General features: G+C 38.8%; 1 protein-coding gene across 3 annotated transcripts in view; it reads right to left on the bottom strand.

The window, feature by feature from the left end:
• ST8SIA1 (ST8 alpha-N-acetyl-neuraminide alpha-2,8-sialyltransferase 1) overlaps nucleotides 1-23,306 on the bottom strand; it is a 150,601-nt gene that overhangs the window by 94,453 nt on the left and 32,842 nt on the right. For 2 of the 3 annotated variants that reach the window (XM_054238285.2, XM_054238284.2), the window contains exons 2-3: nucleotides 2,902-3,046; nucleotides 77-118 (exon numbers count right to left, since the gene is read on the bottom strand). In XM_054238285.2, the coding sequence (XP_054094260.2) occupies nucleotides 77-118; nucleotides 2,902-3,046 (187 nt within the window). The remainder of the gene's footprint in view (nucleotides 1-76; nucleotides 119-2,901; nucleotides 3,047-23,306) is intronic. The other variant, XM_035256095.3, reaches the window with a different exon arrangement.

Here is a 23,306-nt window from a genome sequence, read left to right as displayed (position 1 = left end):
AGCATTATTTCACTGAAACTCAGGTAAAGGAGTGATGCTTTGTTCATGCTGAAAACATTGAGCCTGGCCCACTCACCTGCATTTCTACCTCATCTGCACACATTGTATTTTCTTCCCCCTGGGAGCATGAATGAAGCATATCAATTAACTGGCAACCTTGTTGGCTGATAACAAACGAGAAACATTTTGCTAAGAAATAATAATGAATGAGAGCAGAGGGAAAACACCATTTTTTTCAGGGATGCACACTGGTTTACCAAGATTTCTACGAATCAATTAGTTATTTCAGATTCTTAGCAGGAAAATACATATGCATTGTTTTTTAAAACCTACTCATTGAATTGGTTCTGCCTTTTGCAATGGCTGTGTCAATACACAATGATATGATGACTTCTGATTCCCAAGAAGAAAGCATTCTTCTTTTATTATTCGAGGATGTTTCCTTGGTCTTAAAACTGGCACAAAGAGGCACAGAATTCATTTGCACACACTTTAAAAAGTAAATGCTTCTTACAACCCTATTGCTGCAACCAACAGATGTGATAGGAAGCTAGTTTATGTATCTTTCATCATCCCTTTAAATCCATTTTCTAATACGAAATTAGAAGTCAGTTGGTGTAACTAAAAGTCCTTGTCCACAAAAAGGCTACTTTGGATTTCATTGAAAACATTTCTAAGTCATGAGCTGTTAAAGGAGATGGCTTCCTTATCTCTTCCTCATGCCACAGCTAGTTGGTAGCAGTTTTCATACATAGAAGGTCCTGTGGATTGGCTTGCTTAACCCTGTTCCACTCTCTTTCCAGCTTCCTACTGAAGCATGATAGTTAAAAACTGCCTTACCTGGACTTCTTTGCAACTACTGTTCTACATGCAAATTATTTCTTCATTAGAAACATTTGAGGAAGATTTGAAAAGGGGAGAAGAATTGGAACCCATCTTTCCTGTTTCTAAAGTAAGCAGTTGTGGCTACGCTAACAGCAATGGAAGTTGGGGCTTCCCAACCCCTAGACCACAGCTACAGTAGTAGCTTCTTAAACTCAGTAATTCTAGGAGCTACCATTTGGCTCCCAATTCTCCATTCTTCTAGTGATTTTTCTAAATGTCGAATTCCCTATATGAAACATCTTTCTGCTAAAAATATCTACAGAGATTTCTGTACCTTGCCTAAACTCTCACCAATACAGTTCTATTCTTCATGATTCAGCCTCAAGATACTAAGTATGAATCAGCACATTAATACCAAACATATAATGCTTTGTAGTTTATAAAGTACATTTATGTGCATTACAGTGGGGTGTGGTGGCTCATGCCTGTAATCCCAGCACTTTGGGAGGCCAAGGTGGGCCGATCACTTGAGGTCAGGAGTTCGAGACCAGCCTGGCCAGCATGGTGAAACATGGTCTCTACTAAATATATAAAACTTTGCTGGGTATGGTGGCACATGCCTGTAATCCCAGCTACTCAGTAGGCTGAGGCAGAATTGCTTGAACCCGGGATGTGGAGGTTGCAGTGAGCCAATATTACACTACTGCACTCAAGCTTGGGCAACAGAGTGAGACTGTCAAAAAAAAAAAAAAAAACGGACATATACATGCATTACCTAAGTTGATCTTTTCCACAACTCTGTAAAGTAAACAGGACAAGTATGCTCTAGCCATCACAGAGACAAGACAGCTGAATCTCAGACAACTTAGGTAATTATCCAAGGAATTTAGTTAGTAAGAGATGGAGACAAAAGTCAGTTCCACATATTATGACTCTTAGTTATTTCTTTTGACACTTGGAAGCCTCCCAAGGGCAGATGAAGAAGAGAGAGAGAGAGAGAGAGAGAGAGAGAGAGAGAGAGAGAGAGAGAGAGAGAGAGACAGAGAGAGACAGAGAGAAAACACGTAGATGCTGGCAATAAACTAAAGCTTCTATTTCCTATTTCAAAAATTAAAAGAAAAATCTTATCACTACATTTTAAAACCATTAAACTAGACTGAAGTATCTAAGGATGAGCGAGTCAGCATGGCTGTTTTATAGAGTGTGACTTCTGATCTGGCAGAACCTGTGTGTCAACTTTGTAGGATTCCTCCTTTAAAGTCTCATGGACTATTAACAGAGATACATGAAAGGTTCAGTCCCACTTTCCAAGGCTCATAAATTATCTTTCTGAACAATCATCTGAGCAAATCAAGGGTGGCCTGAAGTCTTGAGGAGGACACGATTCATTTCTGAATTTTTCCCTAATTGCAATTTTACCTAAGATCTCCCCGCCCTGCAACTAGTGTTCCCTAAAATAAAAGTTCCCTTTTCTCCCCACTTGCTGCCTACATGTATGTTAGAAAAACATTTTATTTTAATGCTCAGAAAACCAAGAGGAGACATTAAGTAAGCAAAGCTTGATTTAGACCACTTCAAAAGTGGTCAAGTTGGATTATCCCCCTTCAAATTCACCACTCCTCCGTTTCATAGCAGTAATCTAACCACAGGGTTAACATCAGGAGCTCTAAGCACCAACCTTCTTTCTAACCATATGGTCCCCACTCCTTGAGCAACATCAGTCCTAAGAAAACATTCCAGTACCACACAAATCCTCACGGTCCTGCCACAGCCAACCTCAGAACACTAGAATTCCACAAGTCCCTGACCATTCACTGTTTGCTTCCTTCAGTCTCACAGGACTCCAATTAGAAAAGCCAGGAAAACTGTAACTCCATAATATCCCACGTCCGCCCTGGCATCAAAACACTATGGGATTTATTCACACACACAAGGATGACAGCTATAAAGAAAAACATTTAAGAGAGAAGAAAACAAAAAGTCTATCTGACGAGTTAGGCAAACTCAATTATCCCTTTTCTATGACAGCAAGAAATTTAAGAAACTATATTGAAATGCAACAAACTCTATACTAACCTGAGGGAAGAGAGAATAAGTTGAATTGTCAATGGTGAATGAGTATAAAAACTCCCCATCGTACCACATGCTCTTCCCCATGGGGGAATTCATTTTAGTCATTGCAAAGAGATGGGCAGGGTCGCAGCAGTCTTCCATTTGTTTCCTAGGAGAGAAAACAGAGAGAGAGAAAAGAACAGCAGGTTAAATGAGGAGCAGATTCATTCACTTGTCATTCTCACAGAGATGCGCTGCCTTACCTCGGTGCCAGCTCACAGAAGCATAGCATCTCCAGGGTGATTAGACTGCTATTAATTCACTCTTCCAGCCACCAACATGCGTGACTAGAATATTTTACAGTAAAAAAAAAAGAGTTTAAGAAAAATACGTCAGCTCTCAGATTCAGGTGAGCTATGTCAAAAGGAGAAAAGAATCATCACAGTCGCAGATGTACTGATTGATTACCATCCAGGTCAGGAAAGACTTGGATAGCTAACTGTGGAGACTGCTGAGCTCTTCTTCTACAGCAGAGGTGTATCTCTATCCTCATTAACAATCAGGCGGTTAAGTTCAGTTAAAAGACACTTTCTGTGAGCTGTATGGAAAGGGAATACACAGAGCAACCCTAAAGAGGGTGTACTCCCGTCTGGGCACTGTGGCTCAAGCCTGTAATCCCAGCACTTTGGGAGGCCGAGGCGGGTGGATCACAAGGTCAAGAGTTCGAGACCTTCCTGGTCAACATGGTGAAACCCCGTCTCTACTAAAAATACAAAAAAATTAGCTGGGCATGGTGGCGCATGCCTGTAATCCCACCTACTCGGGAGGCTGAAGCAGGAGAATTGCCTGAACCCAGGAGGCGGAGGTTGCGGTGAGCCGAGATTGCGCCATTGCACTCCAGCCTGGGTATAAAGAGCGAAACTCTGTCTCCAAAAAAAAAAAAGAGGGTGTACTCCCCAAAACTGGTGACAAGATAGAGAACAACCCCTTAGAAACCTTTTGAGTAGAAATAGAATAAAACGCATGATGTGATCTCAGACCCTGGGGAGCAACCTACCTTCTCACTGTTAAACCTCGTGTTCCTTTTTGGTTCTTACATCGTCTAACCTCTCAGAAGTGTTTGACACCGTGAGCACCACGACTCTGGAGGAAGTTTCTCCCAGCTCCCTCAGTATCTGAAGTGCCAGCATCACTGGGGTAGCCTCACCCTTCTGGACTGGCTTGCAGGCTACTTCCCAGCTAGCCCCTCAAGTCTAAGCCATGTTTGTTCTATGGGGCAATCTTTATATGACCCTCCAATTAACAGTCTGTCAGAAACAAATTCTACTTACTCATGAGTAAAAGAGCTTATTCACCACCTCCGCCTCTAGGAGGATGAACCAAGCAAGTTGCTGACATCAACCACTTCTGAATGGTGACCACACAGAAATGCTTGCTCAGACCTCTTTAGCCACCCACAGTGCAGAAGCTAGGAGCTGAAAGGGGACAGTGGAATGGTGGACCTGACTTCAAGTCCTGCCTCTGCAGTTTATTAACTCCATGACTGGGCAAAACAACTGTGCTGCAGAACTGCCCTATGAGACTCACTGAGAGTTCACTGAGAACATACCAGCAGAGCACACAGTTCAATATACCGTAGGCGTTCAGTACATATTAGATGTTCAATACGTGGTAGGTGTTTAATAGATTCAATACAGAAAGTTCAATGTGTGGTATTGTTACACCTTCCCAGACTCATTGTTGCCTTGAATCAACCTAGTCAGTAAGGCTGCAGCTGCAGGGCCCCCGTGGGGTGGGCAGGCCTCCTCAGCCCAGGGGATGGTGCTTTTCCCGCCACACTGTGCCTCCCTTCGCACCCTCTGAGATCTTGGCTGACTTTGCCTTCACAAAGGTTTTAAAGGAAAGGAGGACAGGAGAGAAGGGCTCAAGGTGGATAAGGGGAGAAGAGCTCAGGAAGAAAGTTTGCATCTTATCAAAGTTGCCAGAACAAGTCTCTCTTCTTGCTCCTATGCTATCCCTCCGTTTCTCATCAGCTGCCTCCTTCTTTCCTCTTTTTCTCTACCTTCCTTCGTTTTTATTGGTGTTTTGCTACTCAAAAGATGGCTTCCGGAGATGGCGAAGGTTGCCTTTCTTGCCTATTGTTGTTGCTGTTGTCTTTGATTTTTGAAACAGGGTCTCACTCTGTTGCCCAGGCTGGAGTGCAGTCCTGCAACCTCAAACTCCTGGGCTCAAGTGATCCCCCCACCTCAGCCTCCCAAATAGTTGGGACTACAGATATGTGCCACCATGCCTGGCTAAGGTCAAGTTTTATACTGGACTGCATACATTTTGTCAAAAGCACATCCTAGGCACATATTGAGTCAACAGAAAACAATGGACATGGCTTAAAACTGTCTTTAAAAATGAGGAGAATTATCATGACCATGACGCCATTTTGGGGGAGAATAGACTAAAGTTTTAGTTCCTATCTCATATTTTTTAGTCCTTAGAGCAACCCTAAGAGATAATTAAGGGAATAGTCATTATTAGTATTATCATCATTATTATTCTCAATTCGTATCTGAGGAAACAGGCTTAGAGTGGTTCCAGGACTTTCTCAGGCCACATGGGGCAGAGCAGGAAGCCAGGTCTATGGAGTTTAGGATTTCTCCTCTTTGCAGGCTACCTGCTCAGAAGCATTTTGATTCATCTGTATCTTTCTCTGCCCTAAAAAAAATGCTGTGTAAACACTGGCCAACTGCCTGCCATACACCAGGTGGCTTCACAGATGTTTTTCTACTTAATTCTCACGGTAACCCATGAGCTGGATGACTTTAAGATTCTTTTCTCAAGTAATTTATCTCAGGTCACATAGCTAGTGAAATCGTGGGACAGGGCTTTGTTCCCAGGTCTTTGGACCTTGTGTCAGGTGCTTATTTTCAACCAGACCAAGGCTCTGGCCTCCAACCAAGCTGACCTTGCCATTCAGTGCAAAGTGCTACAGGAAGTTCAGAAGAAAAAATTATCACAGCAATATAATAACACCTTACGGTGCCTAGTACCTGGCAGCTTGCAAACTGCTTTCATATTTGTTTCCTCTTTGCATTCTCCAAATAGCCCTAGAAAGACAGGTTACATTATTCTGAATTTATAGACAGTGAAACTGACGTTGAGACTCAGAGACTTGTTTAAGTTCATTAGTTTAGCAAATGTTTCCTTAATTACTGATAAAATATGTATTAGACAATATGGAATCAAATTTGCATCTCCTCCTACAGCATCACCATGCTACGGCAATCATACGTTTAGGGGGGAATCCAAATAACCCATAGAAAATAGAAAGTGCCACATATATAGAAATATTTTAAAATCCGAGAGGTATAGCAAATTCACAGCGATCATACCACTATTTGCAATATGAGTGGTTTTTCTGTCATAAACTCTTAAACTTTTCTTTTCATCCAGAACACCTCCACATCTTCCCTCTGCCATGACCATCTCGGGAGGGTGGCTGAAAAGGGACCATAGTGTGGAAATGTGCATGCCTATCCCCCGTACATGAGTGGGGTCCGCATTAACTCACCAGCTACACTGGATATGGCAGAAGCAGCAGAAACAGGAATAGTACTAGTTCTCTAGTACTACCACCAGTAGTACTAATAATCATAGTCATATAGAAGTAGTAGTAGTGATTTTTACTGAGTTCTTACCTAAAACTGTGCTAGGTTCTTGGAATATCAAATTGAATTTAAAACCAAATCTTCCTTCTAAAAACATAATCAAGAAAAGGGGCAACTAAGAAGCAAGTGACTTCCTGTGTATGCAGGGAAATGTGACCAAAGCCACAGCAGAGATGTGCACAGATATCTGCAGTTGTTTAGAAAAAGGAGGCCATTAAGTCACATCCAGAGTTTCAGGAAGGGTTTCCTGATCTGAGATTTTCAGCCCATTATTTGTGATGTATAGAAATTATCAGATTAAATAATGGACTTCAGCTTTATCCAACCTTCAGGTAATTCTGAAGCAGAGCTATAGACCAGCTTTTGGAATTTTTAGCAAATTTGGCTCCCACCTCCTTTTTCTTTTTCTTTCCTGGTTTTTTTTTTTTTTTTTTTGAGACAGAGTCTTACTCTGTCACCCAGGCTGGAGTGCAGTGGTGCCATCTCAGCTCACTGCAACTTCCGCCTCCCAGTCCAAGTGATTCTCCTGCCTCAGCCTCCTGAGTAGCTGGTATTACAGGCACACGTCACCACACCCAGATAATTTTTTTTTTTTATTTTTAGTAGAGAGGAGATTTCACCATGTTGGTCAGGCTGGTCTTAAACTCCTGACCTCATGATCCACATGCCTCAGCCTCCCAAAGTGCTGGGATTACAGGCGTGAGCCACCACACCCAGCTCCCTACCTCCTTTTTCATGCTTTGCACTAATGCTATGTATTATTTGCTTTTCTTTTGTGGCAGACAATAAAATCAGAGGATCAAAGAAGCAAAAGGAATTCCTTTCTCATATTCAAGTTCAAATTGCCAGATCATTAAGTTTTAGTTGTGTGTGAGTTGAGTACTGGAATTAACATCTAATTGCCTTTTATTTGAATTCAAGCTTCAGCAATAGTCATAGCTAATGATGCTATCACTGCAGCATGAGGGTAAATACTTTTGAAGCCTGGGAGCCACTTGCTAGAACCTCACTCAAGTTCTCATCCCTCCTAAGGGAAGTCATAAGATCAATTAAGCCAAGAAGCCCTTATCTGTTGATTACGTCTAATGACCAGGAAGACAGATTCTGAGGAAACTTAACAAGCAAATAAGAGTGAAAATCCAACCAATCAATTAATAATGCCTAGAATCAGAATGAACCTCGTTATAACCCTTTCAGATGCCATGTTCAACACTTTGGTCACCAGACAGGAAGAAGGCTGGGAGTCTGGCACTCCACTGAGTGATACTTCGTGCTCCTTCCAAGGGATAACTGAATTTGAGACAGGAGGGGTGGCCAAGAATTCCACCTCAGTCTCAGTATCTGGCCAAAATCTACTGTTAAACTGTAGCTTTAGACTTAGCTTTGGGATGGTTAAATAGTGAGATAGACAAACATCCAAATCAATGTCATTGTTGGCATCCCTGAACATGTACGTGACAAATGATCATGTGATCATGAATGTCTCCCTCATATCTAATCAGGGTATCAATGTGAGCAGCACAAACAGGGAGCATCATCAGAGTTTATTGTTTGTACCCGAACAAGCAATCTAAAATTCTTATATGCAGTCTAGGGGTAAACAGTGACAATCTATTTATGTGCTTTCTTTCTTTTTTTTTTTTTTTTTTTTTGCGATGGAGTCTCACCCTGTCACCTAGGCTGGAGTGCAGTGACGCGATCTCAGCTCACTGCAACCACTGTCTCCTGGGTTCAAGTGATTCTCCTGCCTCAGACTCCCAAGTAGCTGAGATTACAGGCGCTTGCCACCATACCTGGATACTTTTTTGTATTTTTAGTAGAGATGGGGTTTCACTATGTTGTTCAGGCTGGTCTTGAACTCCTGACCTTTTAAGGGATCAGCCCGCCTCGGCCTCCCAAAGTAGTGGAATTGTAAGAGTGAGCCACCACTCCCAGCCCCTCTTTATATGCTTCCTATGTTGAAATTCTATCAGTCAGGTTAAGTGTAAATGAATCTTTAATATTGCAAGAGGAAAATGATGAAATAATAAATTTATTATGAAAGCTGTTAAAATGCCACATCATTATTCTGCCAATGAATATTTATAAAATTTTAAATAATAAAAGGCAGAAAATATTAAATAAGTCAGGTCTTCCTAGAATCAACTTACATACTGGAACACAAAACATTAGACAAAATAACCTTGAAGAACTATAATTAATTTTCAGTTATTTAATTCCATTGCGACAATGAGATTTTCAAGAAAAAAAATCCTAAATTGGAACTTTTCACATCTTATTATGAAGAACCAAAAGTTAAATGTTAAATCTGCCCCCAAAAAGTTCCATGGGGAATATATACTCCAAAAACAATATCACGAGAAATCATCTTTGATCCAATCTCAACAGAGAATCCTTATATCCCCATTCCCTGCTTTGTTCTTCTCTATAGCACTTAAAACCATTTATATGCTATATATTTAATTTATAGTCTTGTTTATTGTCTATATCTTCAAGGCCCAGAATGTAAACTCCGTGAAGGGAGAGACTTCTGTCTTCTGTTCACTGTTGTATCCCCATTTCCTGAAATGCTGGATAAGACATTAAAAAGGTGCTTAATAAATATTGACAACCTAGATGATCATCGACAGTGGATTGGATAAAGAAAATGGGATAAATATATAGGATAGAATATTATGCAGCCATAAAAAAGAAGAAAATCATCCTTTGCAACATGGATGCAACTGGAGGCCACAGTCCCAGGTGAGTTAATGGAGGAACAGAAAACCAAATACTGCAAGTTCTCACTTATAAGTAGAAGCTAAACACTGGGTACACAAAGACATAAAGATGAGAACAATACACACTGGAGACTACTAGAAGGGGGAGAGAAAAGGCAAGAAAAGAGCTGAAAAATGACCTGTTGCATACTATGCTCACTACCTGAATAATGGAATCGTTTGTACCCCAAACCTCAGCATCGCACAATATACCCAAATCTGCACATCTACCCTCTGAATCTAAGTTGAAATTATCATAAATAAATAAACACTGATTGAATAAAAACAAATAGGAAGAAAAAAGTGTTAGAGAAAACAGAGAATCTCAATGTGCATTTTGCTTCCACAATCAAAATTCAAATTTAAGAAGTCAATTCCTTATTGTTTTCATCTGTGTTCTCTGTTTCAAGACTAAGAAACAGACACTTGTCAAAATAATTGCTTTAGAGTGGCAAACATTTTCAGTAGCAGAAGATCTAGGATTTAGGGTACTTGCTGAGCAGTGAATCCCAGTCCTTGCCACTGTGTGCTAAACGTTAGTCCAGTTAACGTAGGCATGTCTGTAGGACTGCAGACACGCAGCACAGAGACCACAGGAATAATCCACCAGTGGATGGTGCTGAGAAATTATTTTTCCTTCACTATATTGACAAACTTCCCAATTTTGACTTGTAAAATGTTTAGTAAGTTTTCAACTTTAATCTTGTCTCCCCACAGTTCTTTCTATTCCAGTGATATCTGACTTGGCCATTATTGATTTTAACATTTGGCTTTCAGCCAAAATGTGTATCTAATGCATTTCCTCCAGACAGCTAAATCAATAGTCCTTATTGTAAAGTATCCTGAGCTGAGTTCCTAAAATTCCTTTTAGACTATGATATGTTGACTCCTTCGGTTAATGTCACAGAGCCTCAGATTCATGACTGAAAGTGTGCCCTAGCCTCAACATCAGAGGATGGTTTTGAAATTGAGGTGATATATATAAATCACTTAGCACATTATATGGCTTCAGTAAGTAATTTCATTCTCCTTCTTAATAGTTTAGAGACCATACAACTTTGTTTGCCTCACACAATAGTAGTTTATAACCTTTTTCTGGCCATTATTTTTAATAGCTACCCCTTCTATTCTCAAACATGCCCCATTAGAATAATAAATTACATGTTCATGATATAGAGTAGAAGCTGAAAGTTTAAGCATCTAACAAAGGGGGGCTTTTCTTTAAGCAAAGAATGTGGTAGCCTAGACAGAAATCAGAGAAGTTTCTTATTCTAAAAACTAAGTGGCAAATTTCACAGAGATCATGGAAGTACAGCATACATTTGTTTTTTTCCTCTGACTTACAGAAATCTGTCTGAAATAATCAATTTCGAAGCAGGTATTTTGTTTTTAATCACTGTTGGTCACTGTGGACTGAGAGCCCATATTTTCTATATGATCTAGAACAAGAACTGGCAGAAGCTGCTCCGAAGAATTTCAGTGAATGTTTATTTTCAGTCTCCCTGTTTATACCTACTGGTCTATGTAGCTAGAGTCTAATATTGTGCTTTGAGAATTGAGCAGCAGGGTTTTGCTCATGGCGGGGAATGGAAGCAAGTGGTGACAATACTGCCTCTGGAGCAGACAATACCTTTGCTCCAGGTATTGGGGCAACTGTATTGGTTCCCTGCAGTGGCTTACATCATTGACCTAATAGGCCAAAATACACACTCTATATAGGGTAGAGATTTGTATTCATCTTATATTTCCATCAAAATCTCTTGAATTGTATGAAGGAGAAATACTTCCATTAGATTATTGCTTTAAAATAATGTTTTCTACAGGTGTAATACAAAGTCTTTCAAAGATTAATCTTCTGGATAATTTGCCAGAACTACATACACAGAGAAAAATAGCTCTTATCCACTACTTAAGCCAGCAAGTAATCTTGTATTTAGCAGTATTTTATTCTTCATATTTGAAATGACTGCAAGATCAAGGAAATGTGTTCCAAAGAAAGGGAGATTAGCGCCATGTATAATTTGCATTTCTCTAGAATGGGCAGAGAAAATTGAAAGAAGGAGCTTTTGAAACAAAAATATTCCAAGGATGATCTGTTTTTTCTAATACATATTTATTTTGTGATTTATTGAACAAGTACACATAATTATTTGGATTAAAGAATATCAATGTTTCCAGGAAAGATTTCAATGAATGCTTATTTTTAGTCTTCCTACTCAGGCTTACTGGTCTATACAGCTAGAAATATTCTAATATTATCCTTTGAGAATCACTTATTTGTTATTTTATTAGCTGGAAGCGACTGGGCCCATTCAGACAGCACTTATTCAGTCAATCAACAAACATTTGCTGAGCAAATTCTATGTCCCTAGTGCTGTTCTAGGCACAAAGGATAAGGCAGTGAATAAACCAGGGGTCAGGAGTAGAGGGACACTTTGCCCTCCTAATTCTGATGGAGAAATCAGAAAAACAAAATAAAAAATTTACTTGGGTGAGGTGGGAAAGATGCAATTTTTAACAGGATGGCTAAGTCAGTCCTCATCAGGTGACATTTGAGTAAAGACTTGAAGGAGGTGAAGAAGAAACTCATGTGAATATCTGAGAGAATAGTATAGTGGAGTCAAAACTCTCTCTCCACTCGTAGGGTCCTGGCTGGATCTGAGGATTCAATTGATACATGATAGACTAACAGGAGAAAAGTTTTAAAATTTATTTAATGTAAGTTTTACAGGATATGGGAGCCCTCATAAGAAAAGTAAGATTCAAAGACGTGCCAAAACCTCCATGCAGGCCAAGCACGATGGCTCACATCTGTATTCCCAGCACTTTAGGAGACCAAGGCAGGAAGAAAGCTTGAGCCCAGGAGTTTGGGATCAGCCTGGGCAACATGGTGAGGCTCTGATTCTACAAAAAAAAGTTGTTAAGTAGCCTGATGTGGCAATGCAAGCCTGTGGTCCCAGCTATTTCGGAAGCTGCTTGGAGAATTGCTTGAGCCCAGGAGTTTGAGGTTGCAGTGACCATAATCACACTACTGCACTCCAGTTTGGGGGACAAAGTGAGACCCTATTTCAGAGCAAACAAACAAAAAGAACCTACACGATTCTGTATAGGGTTGAACAAAGAGACACAATTGTGGAAAAGTAACTAAACTACTGCGGGACTGAAGGAAGGCAAGATTTATTTTAACAAAGTCTGCTTGTACAGAATTCTCTCCACTATGACTCCCTATCAAAGAATGTTTCTTTTGTCCTGGCATAGGGAAGGCAGCTTTCACCTGGGAGTTTTTAATCTCCTGCCTTTAGGGAGAAAAAGAGAAGATTAGAATGTCCTTGTATCTGCTGTTCTTCAAGTATCTTTAGCTTGAAGTCATTCCCGTGTGGTAGTGGCATGTTTTGGGGGGTGCATCATCTACTGTCCTTCAAAAGCATTCCAGGTAGAGCAAACACCAAGTGCAGAGGGCTTAAGTAAAAGTGTGCCTGGTATGCTGAGAGGCCATCAAGGAAACCAGCGAAGCTAGAACAAAGTGAGCATGGGACGGGATGTGTGTGTTCTGGGAGCGGCTCACACAATGTGCAATTTGGCTTCAAGAGGATTGGATGCATGCGGCACTTACTCTGAGTGTAAAGGAGAAGAATCTGCCCTCCCTTACAGATCCTCAAGAATAAATCCAACTCCAAAAGCACAGAAAGACATTTGAATTTGACTAGAAGTTGCAATAGAGGGTATGGGGCCACTGCACAGCAGAACCTTCACAAAATCTTTCAGTGGATGTGTTTCTCTCCTGGACATTTCTCACATTTCCTCTAACCAGCCCTGTCAAGCCACTCTCTCTCTCACTCTTATCTCTGTCCTATCCACAGCAATGTATCCTTCTATTAGACTCTCCAATTTTGATTTCCCTCATAATCATTTAACACCATGCTTAGATATAAGAAAACCCACTATACAAATCCCTTTTAAAAAATTTTTTCCTCCTTTGAAAAATGAAGGAACATGAAACACTAAGAAAATGTTGTTATACATTAATTCATATCTTTATGAATAAAATTCTGTTAGAGTCTGTTAATGGCATCACAGAAAAACAGGGAAGTGGGTATCTACCACATCTGGAGAGTATGTTTCAGTGTTCTGAAGTTTAAAACACGTGTCTGGAGAGATGCACTCAACTCAATTCTGGAGGCTTGAGCAGTAGCATAGGGGTGGGCAGATGCATCCACTCAGAGAGATGCAGTAATCGGGCAGTCATCATGAGAACAGCTGAAAATATGGTCCAGATCAGAAGCACCAGTCCCCACATGAACCCCTATACTCCACTGGGCTTTTAGACATGTGCCCAAGTAGCAGATGCTCCAAACTGCAGGCACTGACTTATAATTGAACCACTTCTCCAATATACACATTTACAAAGCAGGTTGGGAAGCAGCAGGGATGTCTTTATCCAATCATGGCCCATGGTTCTCCTGAACAGCACTGGGGAGGCCAGACATTATACAATAGATATAGGAACTCCATCCGGAAACACTTCCTTTCTTGTTGTAATGACACCTAGGTCTGAGATTATCTCTGTGAAAGAATGGGAGAAGTTTGTGAAAAGCGAAGCAAATGAAGAGAAAAAAGATACAGAAATAGCACTATGAATTTCTAAATTATACAGATTTTTTTAAGTCAGGGAACTGAACCAGTAAACATTAAGATGGTCAGGGAAGTGGCATATTTCAGAGGGTAAGATCCTGGAGTCAGCTCTGTGAACTCATCCCAGCTGCACTGCCTACTAGATTCAGGACTGGGCAGTAGCATTTGTCCTGAAATTTTACCAGACCCTAATGTGCTATAGCTGGAACCTGAGCAACGCCATTTCATAAAAGACAAGGCTGTTTTTCAGAAATAAGTTGTAAAGGCTGCCCCATTAATTGCCGGCCTTGGCTTCTGTAAATAAGACTGCTAGTTTACCTTGCAGAATGCAAAGAAGTAAAGCTGCTTACCTTCTCTTATCAGTTACTGCCAGAGTTGCTAGCCTTTGCTTACTGGTAATAACCAGAATAAGCAGCCCAAGATAATTCCGTCCTGGCTCCTACAACCTGTAATAAGTAACTAAAATTTGTAACCCTACCCAGATAATGTATAAACTAATGTTTATCTTGACTTCTGTAAACCACTTAAGTAAAAATCGGAAAGACAAAAGTCCCCTGGCCCTTGGAATGTCTGGAGCCCCCCACCCCCCACCCTTGTCTCAGTCCAGGAAGTGATTTACAGAATGCACTAGCCCTCAAAATGTCTGAAGCCTTTCATCCCCATCCCCGCTCCTCACCCCCACTCCCAAGGTGGTTTTATGGGTATAAAAAGGTCTTGTCACCCTTCTTTCTCTGCCACGGGTTGGACAGATGTGAGTCCTCCGTGGTCGCCAGCAATAAACCCTGCAATTTGGCATACTCTTGTCTTGGTGTTGACTTTCTATGCTCAGTCCAGTATAACACTAATAGTCTCTTTCATGATTCATGGCAGACACTTCTGGTATTTCTGTGAGTAAGATTCAAAATTATTTTCTGAAAAAAATTTTGGCTTTGTGCTATGAACCATTTTCACAGAATGGAATTCTGTGTAAACACAAGTCAAAGATTCTCAATTTTCTTCACAGAATATTAACTGTGCCACCTGCTTGTCTAAAACATATGGGTCTCTCTTTACTCAGCACAGAATATCAGCATTTCAGGTTGTCAACAACCTTTAACTGACTGTCATCCAGTTCCCATTAAAGAACGTGCTAGCTGAATCTTATTCTGGGAGCTAGAGTCTTCATATTTGTGAAATTATGAAATACATATTTGGTCTTTGACCCTGTTTCCTGGCATACACATCTTAAAACTTTTAGAAACTCCAAAATGATGTCCTTTTGTATGCTAAGGAGTTGACTGGTGGCTAGAGGCCCCTAGGTAGATTCAGGAGAGGGGCTGATCATGTAAAAGCCCAAGGCAGGATTAGACGTTTAGAACTTTAAGCCCCATCCCCCAACTTCTGGGGATGAAAGGGTGGCTGAAGGTTAAGTTGATCACCAGTGGCCAGTGGTTTAATGGAGCCTCCAGAAAAACCCAAAATGACAGGATTTGAATTGCTTCTGAACAGCTGAACACCTGGCGGTTCCTAGAGGGTGATGTGCCCGGTGAAGGCATGGAAGTTCCACTCCCCTTCCTCCATATCTCACCGCATGCATCTCTTCATCTGCATCCTTAGTAATATCCTGTACAATAAACAGTAAATGTGTTTCCCTGAGTTCTGTGAGCTGCTCTAGCAGATTTTTCAAACCCAAAGAGGAGGTTGTAGAATCCCCAATTTATAGCCAGTCAGTCAGATGCACTAGTAAAACAACCTGGGGCTTGCCACTGGCATCTAAGGTCGGGGGCAATCTTGGGGACTGAGTCCTCATCCTACGGGATATGACTCTATTTCCAGGTAGACAGTGTTGAAATTGAACTGGAATACACCCAGCTAGATCCACTGCAGAATCAATTGCTTGCTTGTTGGTAGGGAGGAAATCCCCACGTATTTGGTCACAGAAGTCTGTGTTGATCGTTGTTAAGTGAAAGAATAGAAAAAGTACTTCGAGTCTGTGCATGTTTTTTTCCTACTCTCAATATTCTTTCTCTATATCAAGTCAGACCATGAGCAAGTAAGCTATTTATATCACATAAAGGTAACCCTTTTTAAAAATCCACCCTATAGAAGCTCATAGACATGAACATAGCTATTTTCCAGGTCCAGTGTGTCGGCTCAGCTCCTCACCAACATATGGTGAAAACAGTCAGGCAGGCACTGCCACCTCATCTACCCATCATCCCTCATCTTGTTGCTGTGTTCACTGCATTTGTACTTAATCTTGCTTTGTGAATATAACTGGCCAACTTGATAGAAAAGTGCAGAGGTATTGAGAGAGTTGAAAGCAACAGTTAAGGAGAACCATAGGCTTAGAAATGAAAACAAAAGTAGAGATGTTTTTAAACTTGGAAGCATTGAGAAAGTAAAGGATACCACAGATGCAGATGGAATGAATCATTTAACAAAGAGTGAATAAAGAAGCAACAACTGGCAAAAGGGAAGGAAAATGAGAAATGAAATGAACATTTTTTTTTTTTTAGTTTGCTGAGAAGATAAGTGGAGGCTGAAAACTAGAGACCAGGTAAACTTACTATGATATACTTAGTGCTTAGAGAGTAACAAGGCTGCATATAACTGAGAGAAGTACAAAAACGTTTGAATGTATTCCTAAAGAAAAAGCATAGATTCAAATGCCTATTAACTCATTGATAACTCAGGGTAATGGTAGGGTATTATTCAAAAATTTAAAGGAGCAGATGTGCAAGTACTGCTGATGCAAATGTTTTCCTTCTATTCAAAGCCACTGTGAATCTGCACATAGAGGGAACAGTGCCTGCTAAGGAATCCTTCACAGTATTTGAGGAGCTCATCAAGGAAAAGTACTTACTTGCCTCCAATTCCTTCAATACAGACAAACACTAACCATTTTGGGAAAATGTTACCTATTCAGCTATAAATCAAAAAGCAAAAGAACATGCTTTCAAGAGATACTTTGAAATTCTATTTTGAAATTCTCATAGTAGAGTATCTTCAAAGATTCTATTTAGTGGAAATGTAATAGAGAACACAAGATTAAAATTCTCTTGGTCATTTTAGACTTAAAAGCAACTTTTGGAACATATAAAAGTTGAGAGGTCTCTGAATTAACTAGCAGTCCCATAGAAAAGCCTTCACCAAATTATAGTGCTAAGTTACAGTTTTATGCAGCATCCATTTAAGAAACAACTACATCAAGACTATTGTTCAGCCTCCTGTAAAACTGAAGTTTAAGATAATGTCTATTATCTATCCTGGAATTACTAATTTGCATGTTAATTTCTTCCTTGAATTTAATGTCAGAAATTTTTTTCAAATGTTTAAAAATATATGCGTCTACTTATCAACTATGAGAATTATTTTGACCCATTAAACATCCCTTTCATCTGGTCATCAGAGTTCAGAACTAAATATAGTACAGTTATAAGAGTACCTTATCTTCAATTCTGTGGGCTACTATCCCTCTCCTGTTTACTAGTCGTTGCTTTAAACATGTTAATGTAAAATACTAAATTTAAAAACTGATAAAATTTATGAAAATTTTAATTTTACAAATTTATAATTTTTAAATGTTAACTTTAGAAATTTTCAAAAATATAAATTAGAGAAATAGGCAAGAATATATAAAAGAGCTCTAATGAATGGGCTTAAAGAATAATAGTGCTTAAATCAAATGCTTTATCAGCAAAAAAGGAAAGACTAGTCAAATTCTTTTTCAAGTATGTAGACTTAAGTAAAATCTTTAATAAATAAGCTAGCTTTAAAATTATTGGTAATGTAATATTAGAAATGTCTTAAGAATTACCAGCATACATTTTTGTTTGCATTTATTGATCAAACAATTTCATACTTATATCAGAAAAAGAGGAAAGACTAGTCAAATACCTTTTCAAGTGCACATGACTTAAGTAAAATCTTTAATTAATAAGCTAGTTTTAGAATTATTGGTAAAGTAATATTAGAAATGTCTTAAGAATTGCCAGCATACATTTTTGTTTGCATTTATTGATCAAGCAATTTCATACTTATCCCTGCCAAATACTATAGGGTGTCAAGATTGGCATAGGGGTTACAAAACTATAAACCCAGTCCAAAACAGAATGCTTATATAATTTTAATAAATAAGACATTGATATTGGTTTCATGCAAAGAGCTACATCTTGAGTTATTTAGTAAAATTACTGTAACTTCTAATCTTGTGGCTTTAGGCAGTCTAGTCCATAGGCAGTCAGGAGGTTTGTTTTGGGAAAGGACTGTTTCAAAGCTAAACTAAAACTAAGTTCCTCCCAAAGTCCAGGAATAAACAAGGACAGCTTGGAAATTAGAACCAAGATGGAGTCAGTTAGTCATTTCGAATTTTTTAATGGTGAGTTTCATAACTTTAAATGATGGCTATCATAATTTTCATAAATAATTTAGGTAAACAATTAATGAGGAAAATGTAATGGGATAAATACTTGTAGACAAACTTGCCATAATTTAGAATCTAAAGTTATATTAAATTAATAGATATTTCATTATTTTGGTATTTTCCAATAAAAATATACTGTCGAAAAAAATCCTTTCTAAAAAAGTGTCCTTTTTACAGAGGTGAACAATTTTTGTCTAATTCAAAACTTATTTAAATGTCATATATAAAACACGATAAAAGGAACTAGAAAATAAGGCAGATGTAAAAAAAAGTTACAGAAATAAAGAGGTATTTTTTGGTAAGAAAGCTTAAAGAGAATTTTAAATGAGAAGGAATCTTATGTGGTAAATTTAGTTCTAGAATAAAATGACTATTTGTTTATGAAAGAGGGATGTTCAGGACAAAGCAGAAAGTCTGATCATGCCATGAATGGTCTGAGTAAGTCCAATAAAAGGATTATTAAAAAGTATATAGAGTATAAATCCAATAAGATGATTTATTTTAAAAAAACATTAAAAATTTTCATATTATCAAGTTGTCTATAATTAAAGGGAAATTATTCTGGTCTTTCTAGAGATTGGGTTTGATGTAAAAGAACACTAATAGACTAAAAAATTGATTAGAACAATAAAATTTTCTTAAGGGCTTGATTTACTCTAAATAAATTATCCAACATTTTAATTTTTTTAACCCAAAGTTCAACTTTTATTGCATCTCACAATTTTCAGTTTTCTCTCCCCTTTTAAAACCCACAAAAAGTCTGGGTGTGGTGGCTCACACCTGCAATTCCAGCACTTCGGGAGGCCAAGGCAGAAGGATCACCTGAGGTTGGGAGTTCAAGACCACCCTGACCAACATGGGGAAAGCCCATCTGTACTAAAAATACAAAATTAGCTGGGCTTGGTGTCACATGCTTGTAATCCCAGCTGCTCAGGAGGCTGAAGCAGGAGAATCACTTGAACCCAGGAGGCAGAGACTCCAGTGAGCCAAGATCGCCATTGCACTCCAGCCTGGGCAACAAGAGCAGAACTCTATCTCAAAAAAAAACCAGAGGCCACAAAATAGTAACACTCTCCATCAACTCATTTTCAGCTCATATAAGGTTTTTTCCCCTTCAAGTTCTGTTTGTTATGGCCTGATGCTAACCATGTTTATTTAAAAGTCTAAAGGAAATTATTTCTTCCAACGTAATATATTCTGTGCACTGCAGAAGGTCTTTCTTTTGCTTTGTGGTAACTGGCCTAACAGAATTTATGCTTTATCAAAGTTATTCCTATGCCATTATTATTAAGTTTTGGGTTGCTTTGGAAAAAAGCTAAGATTTAAAAGAATTATTTTTTAATTAAGGTTATTACATCCATGTATCTTTCTTTATGTGCTTTTAAAGTCCTTGTGATATTGAGTTACAGGGTTTTGACTCCTGGGTCGAAAAAGGACACCAAGTTCTACTAAATCTTAAAAACTAAAAGCAATTAAAGCCTCATCTCCAGGCCCACTAGAAGATGCCAATCAAAATAAACTGCATTTCAGAGACACAGGGCCAGAAATTAAAGCTATTCAACTCCTCAAGGCCCAGGGACTACTGTGGAAGAGGTGGGCATGTGAGACTGTAAGGGCTGATGTTGAGAGATGAAATAAGTTCAGTTAAGCATTAATGTTATAGGCACACTAATGCAAGCCCAGCATATAGGCACCTGTATCAGATTAGCAAGGTTTTCTTGAAGCATTAACTAACTCTTAAAATAGCTTTAAAAAGTTAAAAATGGCTTATGGAAATTATATCTTATGGTCAAGATTATAATTTTATAGATTGTTCATAAAATTTTGAGAAACAATTTTAATTGGCTTCATGCTGTTTTCATTGGGGCTTATTATTTGGAAAATTAAGTCTCCTCTCTCAAAGACAGAAGGTTTTTGCCTTTTATTGAAATCCTTGGGTTATCACTTTTTTAAGTGGATGACTTATTTTACAACGACCTGTGATCCAATTTTGTGAAATCAAGTGTCTTAAACCTTTGATATTTGACAAAGTTTCCTAAATCAAGTTATAAATTATGCCTTTTTCTGACCTAATTAATCCTTTAAGATATTAGTTTTCCTAAAGTCTAAAATTGACATATTTGACTCATTTGGTATAAAAATTATATAGGAAGCATTGCCAATTATGAAATGGTGTTTGGTTTTCTTTGGGCTGCATTTGTATAAATATGTTATTGGTGTGTGTTCCAGAACTATGGGAAACTCCTATCATTCTGATATGACTTATTGAACATTTTCAGTAATAATTATAAATGTTATGATAAATTATTGTGTGCCACATAGGTAACAAATTTCCCCGTCAATTGTGTCTTTGCCTATAGCTGCCCTAAAACTTCTTGTCATCCAGGGACAATTGTTGTCTTATTTTGGTCCCCTTTAGGAGGTAGTTTTATAATCAACAATAAAACTCTAACAAGTGCTCTTGAATGAGGGTGTCTGATAACTTTGGAGACTGTGACTTCAGAATGAATGTAAAACTTTCAGGGACTCATGGAGACTTGAAATATCATGAATATCAAGCAGAATAGGTATTAACTGCATGGAGTAAACTAATAGAAGACTGAAGTGATCTTTTTGACTTTCTGCTTAAAACGTTGCTGATCCTTTGTTTTATTTTTCAGAGTTAAGAAAACTTTTCTTTTAAGGTATTGACAGATTTTAACAATTAAGTATACTCCTATGAACAAAATTTGGAGCGTATTTGTTTCTCTCTATCTGATTTCTCCAGATTTAAGAAACTATGAGTATTCTTACCTTATAGCAATATAGGTATTTGCATAAGTCAATAAGAATCTTTTCATTTGTGACAGGACACAATTTGAGAAACTGGTTATTTTACCAAGGCTTTGACTGGGATGATGTGCTTTCCTCTGAGGAATAGAAGTTAGCTGAGAAAGCCAATAAATGCCTCTTGGGAAAACCAGCCTCTTACCTTGTCTATGCATCTCCTGTACAGGGTTCCTGACCCATGTTAAGTAAAGAATGTCACTTTCTGATAGGCCCAGGAGCCCCAACCTATTAATATCTTGGAACCTCAAGAGGAGAGTAATTCATCCAACTCATAGGTATTTGATGGTACAAATCCATGGCGGGGCTCAGCTTTAAAAAAATCTTATCTGAGATTCCTTCTGTGGAACAAAGTTCCATCAAAGTCAATTTTAAAAGCCTATGTGAAAATAAATATTCTTGCTATACTTTATACAAATAATCTGGCCAAGTATAATAAAGCAAATCAGTCCTACCATGATTGTCTTTGGTAAAAATAGGAAGCTGGAGAGAGAAAAATTATGTTTCAAAAACTATAGTACACCTGATGTTAGATTCCAGTCTTGCCTAATGTTTTTTGGTTTTTATTTTCTGTAGTCTGAACTGAATTCTAATTTTTCCCGGCTACAAGTATCCAAAATAATGTTTTCAATTTTTTTCTTCTTTCTATCCCTCCCACCCCCCATTTTTCCTAAATTGAAATCACTAAAAACTATAGGCCACATTACTCTGAAGTCCATATAGTTGTATGTTGCAGTTTAAGAAAGCTGTGCTATCTTAAAGCCCTGCTAACTGAATTTAGACAACTTAAACATCAGAAGGAAATAACAGCAACCTATTTACACACATAGGCCGCTTTCATACCTGCCTGCTGATGTATGGACTTCAGAGTAACGTAGCCTATATCGATTTTCCAGAATTGTTCTTTTGTTTGTTATTATTTCTCTCCTTTCCTCCCCCTATTTTCTCTTCATAGAACATGAGACTTCGCAACCTGCTAAAACTGAGCTTTCCTAATAACTCGGGACCTAACTGCATAGGAATAAACCATCCCAGTCATGAGAGATCAGATAACCCTGAGACCAGAGGCTCATTTTCTTGTAAAATGCTTTCTCCAAAAATTTTAGAAAAGAAAAGGGGAGAAATGTGAAAGGAAAATAAATCTTGTGGCCCCAAAATCACTAAAGGGAAAAGTCAAGCTGGGAACTGCTTAAGGCAAAGCCGCCTCCCATTCTATTCAAAGTCATCCCTCCCCTCACTGAGATAAATGCATGTCTGATTGCTATCCTTGGAAAGGCTAATCGGAACTCAAAAGAATGCAACCATTTGTCTCCCACCCACCTGTGACCTGAAGCCCACTCCCTGCTTGAGCTGTCCCACCTTTCTGGATGGAATCCATGTACGCCTTACATATATCTATTGATGTCTCATGTCTCCATAAAATGTGCATAAAACTACACTGTGCCCAGATCACCTTGGGCACATGTTGTCAGGACTTCCTGAGGCTGTGTCATGGGTGCACATCCTCAACCTTAGCAAAATAAACTTTCTAAATTAAATGAAACCTGTCTCAGATATTCAGGGTTCACATTTTCGTAACCACAAAGGGATTCTGAGTGGAGGTGCCTCTAACCTTTGACAAATCTCCTACTGGTGTTTGGTACCAGCTTGAGATACCTTTATGACTCAAACCAATAGGACAATTTCCTGAAGCCTGGAAGCACCCCCCAGAGAATCCCTGATGTCCCAAAATTTGGTCAAGATCTAAAGTTTTTATTGCCATACAACTCCTTTTTTTTTTGGAATTTTCCTTGCTTCCAACACAAGGAAGGCAGGTTTTCCTTGCTTCCATAACGATGGAAGGTAGGTTTTTCTTGCTTCCATGACAATGGAAGGCAGGTAACTATTTTATGAAGTCTGAGCTTTCCTCCAACAGGGAAGATGAACATGAGATTTTTCCTGCTTCTAGGATGGTAGAGAGCAGTCTTCAGCCTGAGTCCCATTCCTAAATAAGTAACTGAATTGGGGTTTGTCTTGGCTACTGTTAAGATTCACAACCAGCTGGTTTTAATGCTCCTTACTAGAACACTCAATAATTGTATAAATTGTGCCATTGTTTGTTCTGCCTGTTTTGTTGTTGTTGTTTGTTTCCGTTTTTGTTGTTGTTTC

The sequence above is a fragment of the Callithrix jacchus genome, chromosome 9 (assembly GCF_049354715.1).
Source record: "Callithrix jacchus isolate 240 chromosome 9, calJac240_pri, whole genome shotgun sequence".
Taxonomy (NCBI): Eukaryota; Metazoa; Chordata; class Mammalia; order Primates; family Cebidae; genus Callithrix; species Callithrix jacchus.
This window is presented reverse-complemented; position numbering and strand designations above follow the sequence as displayed.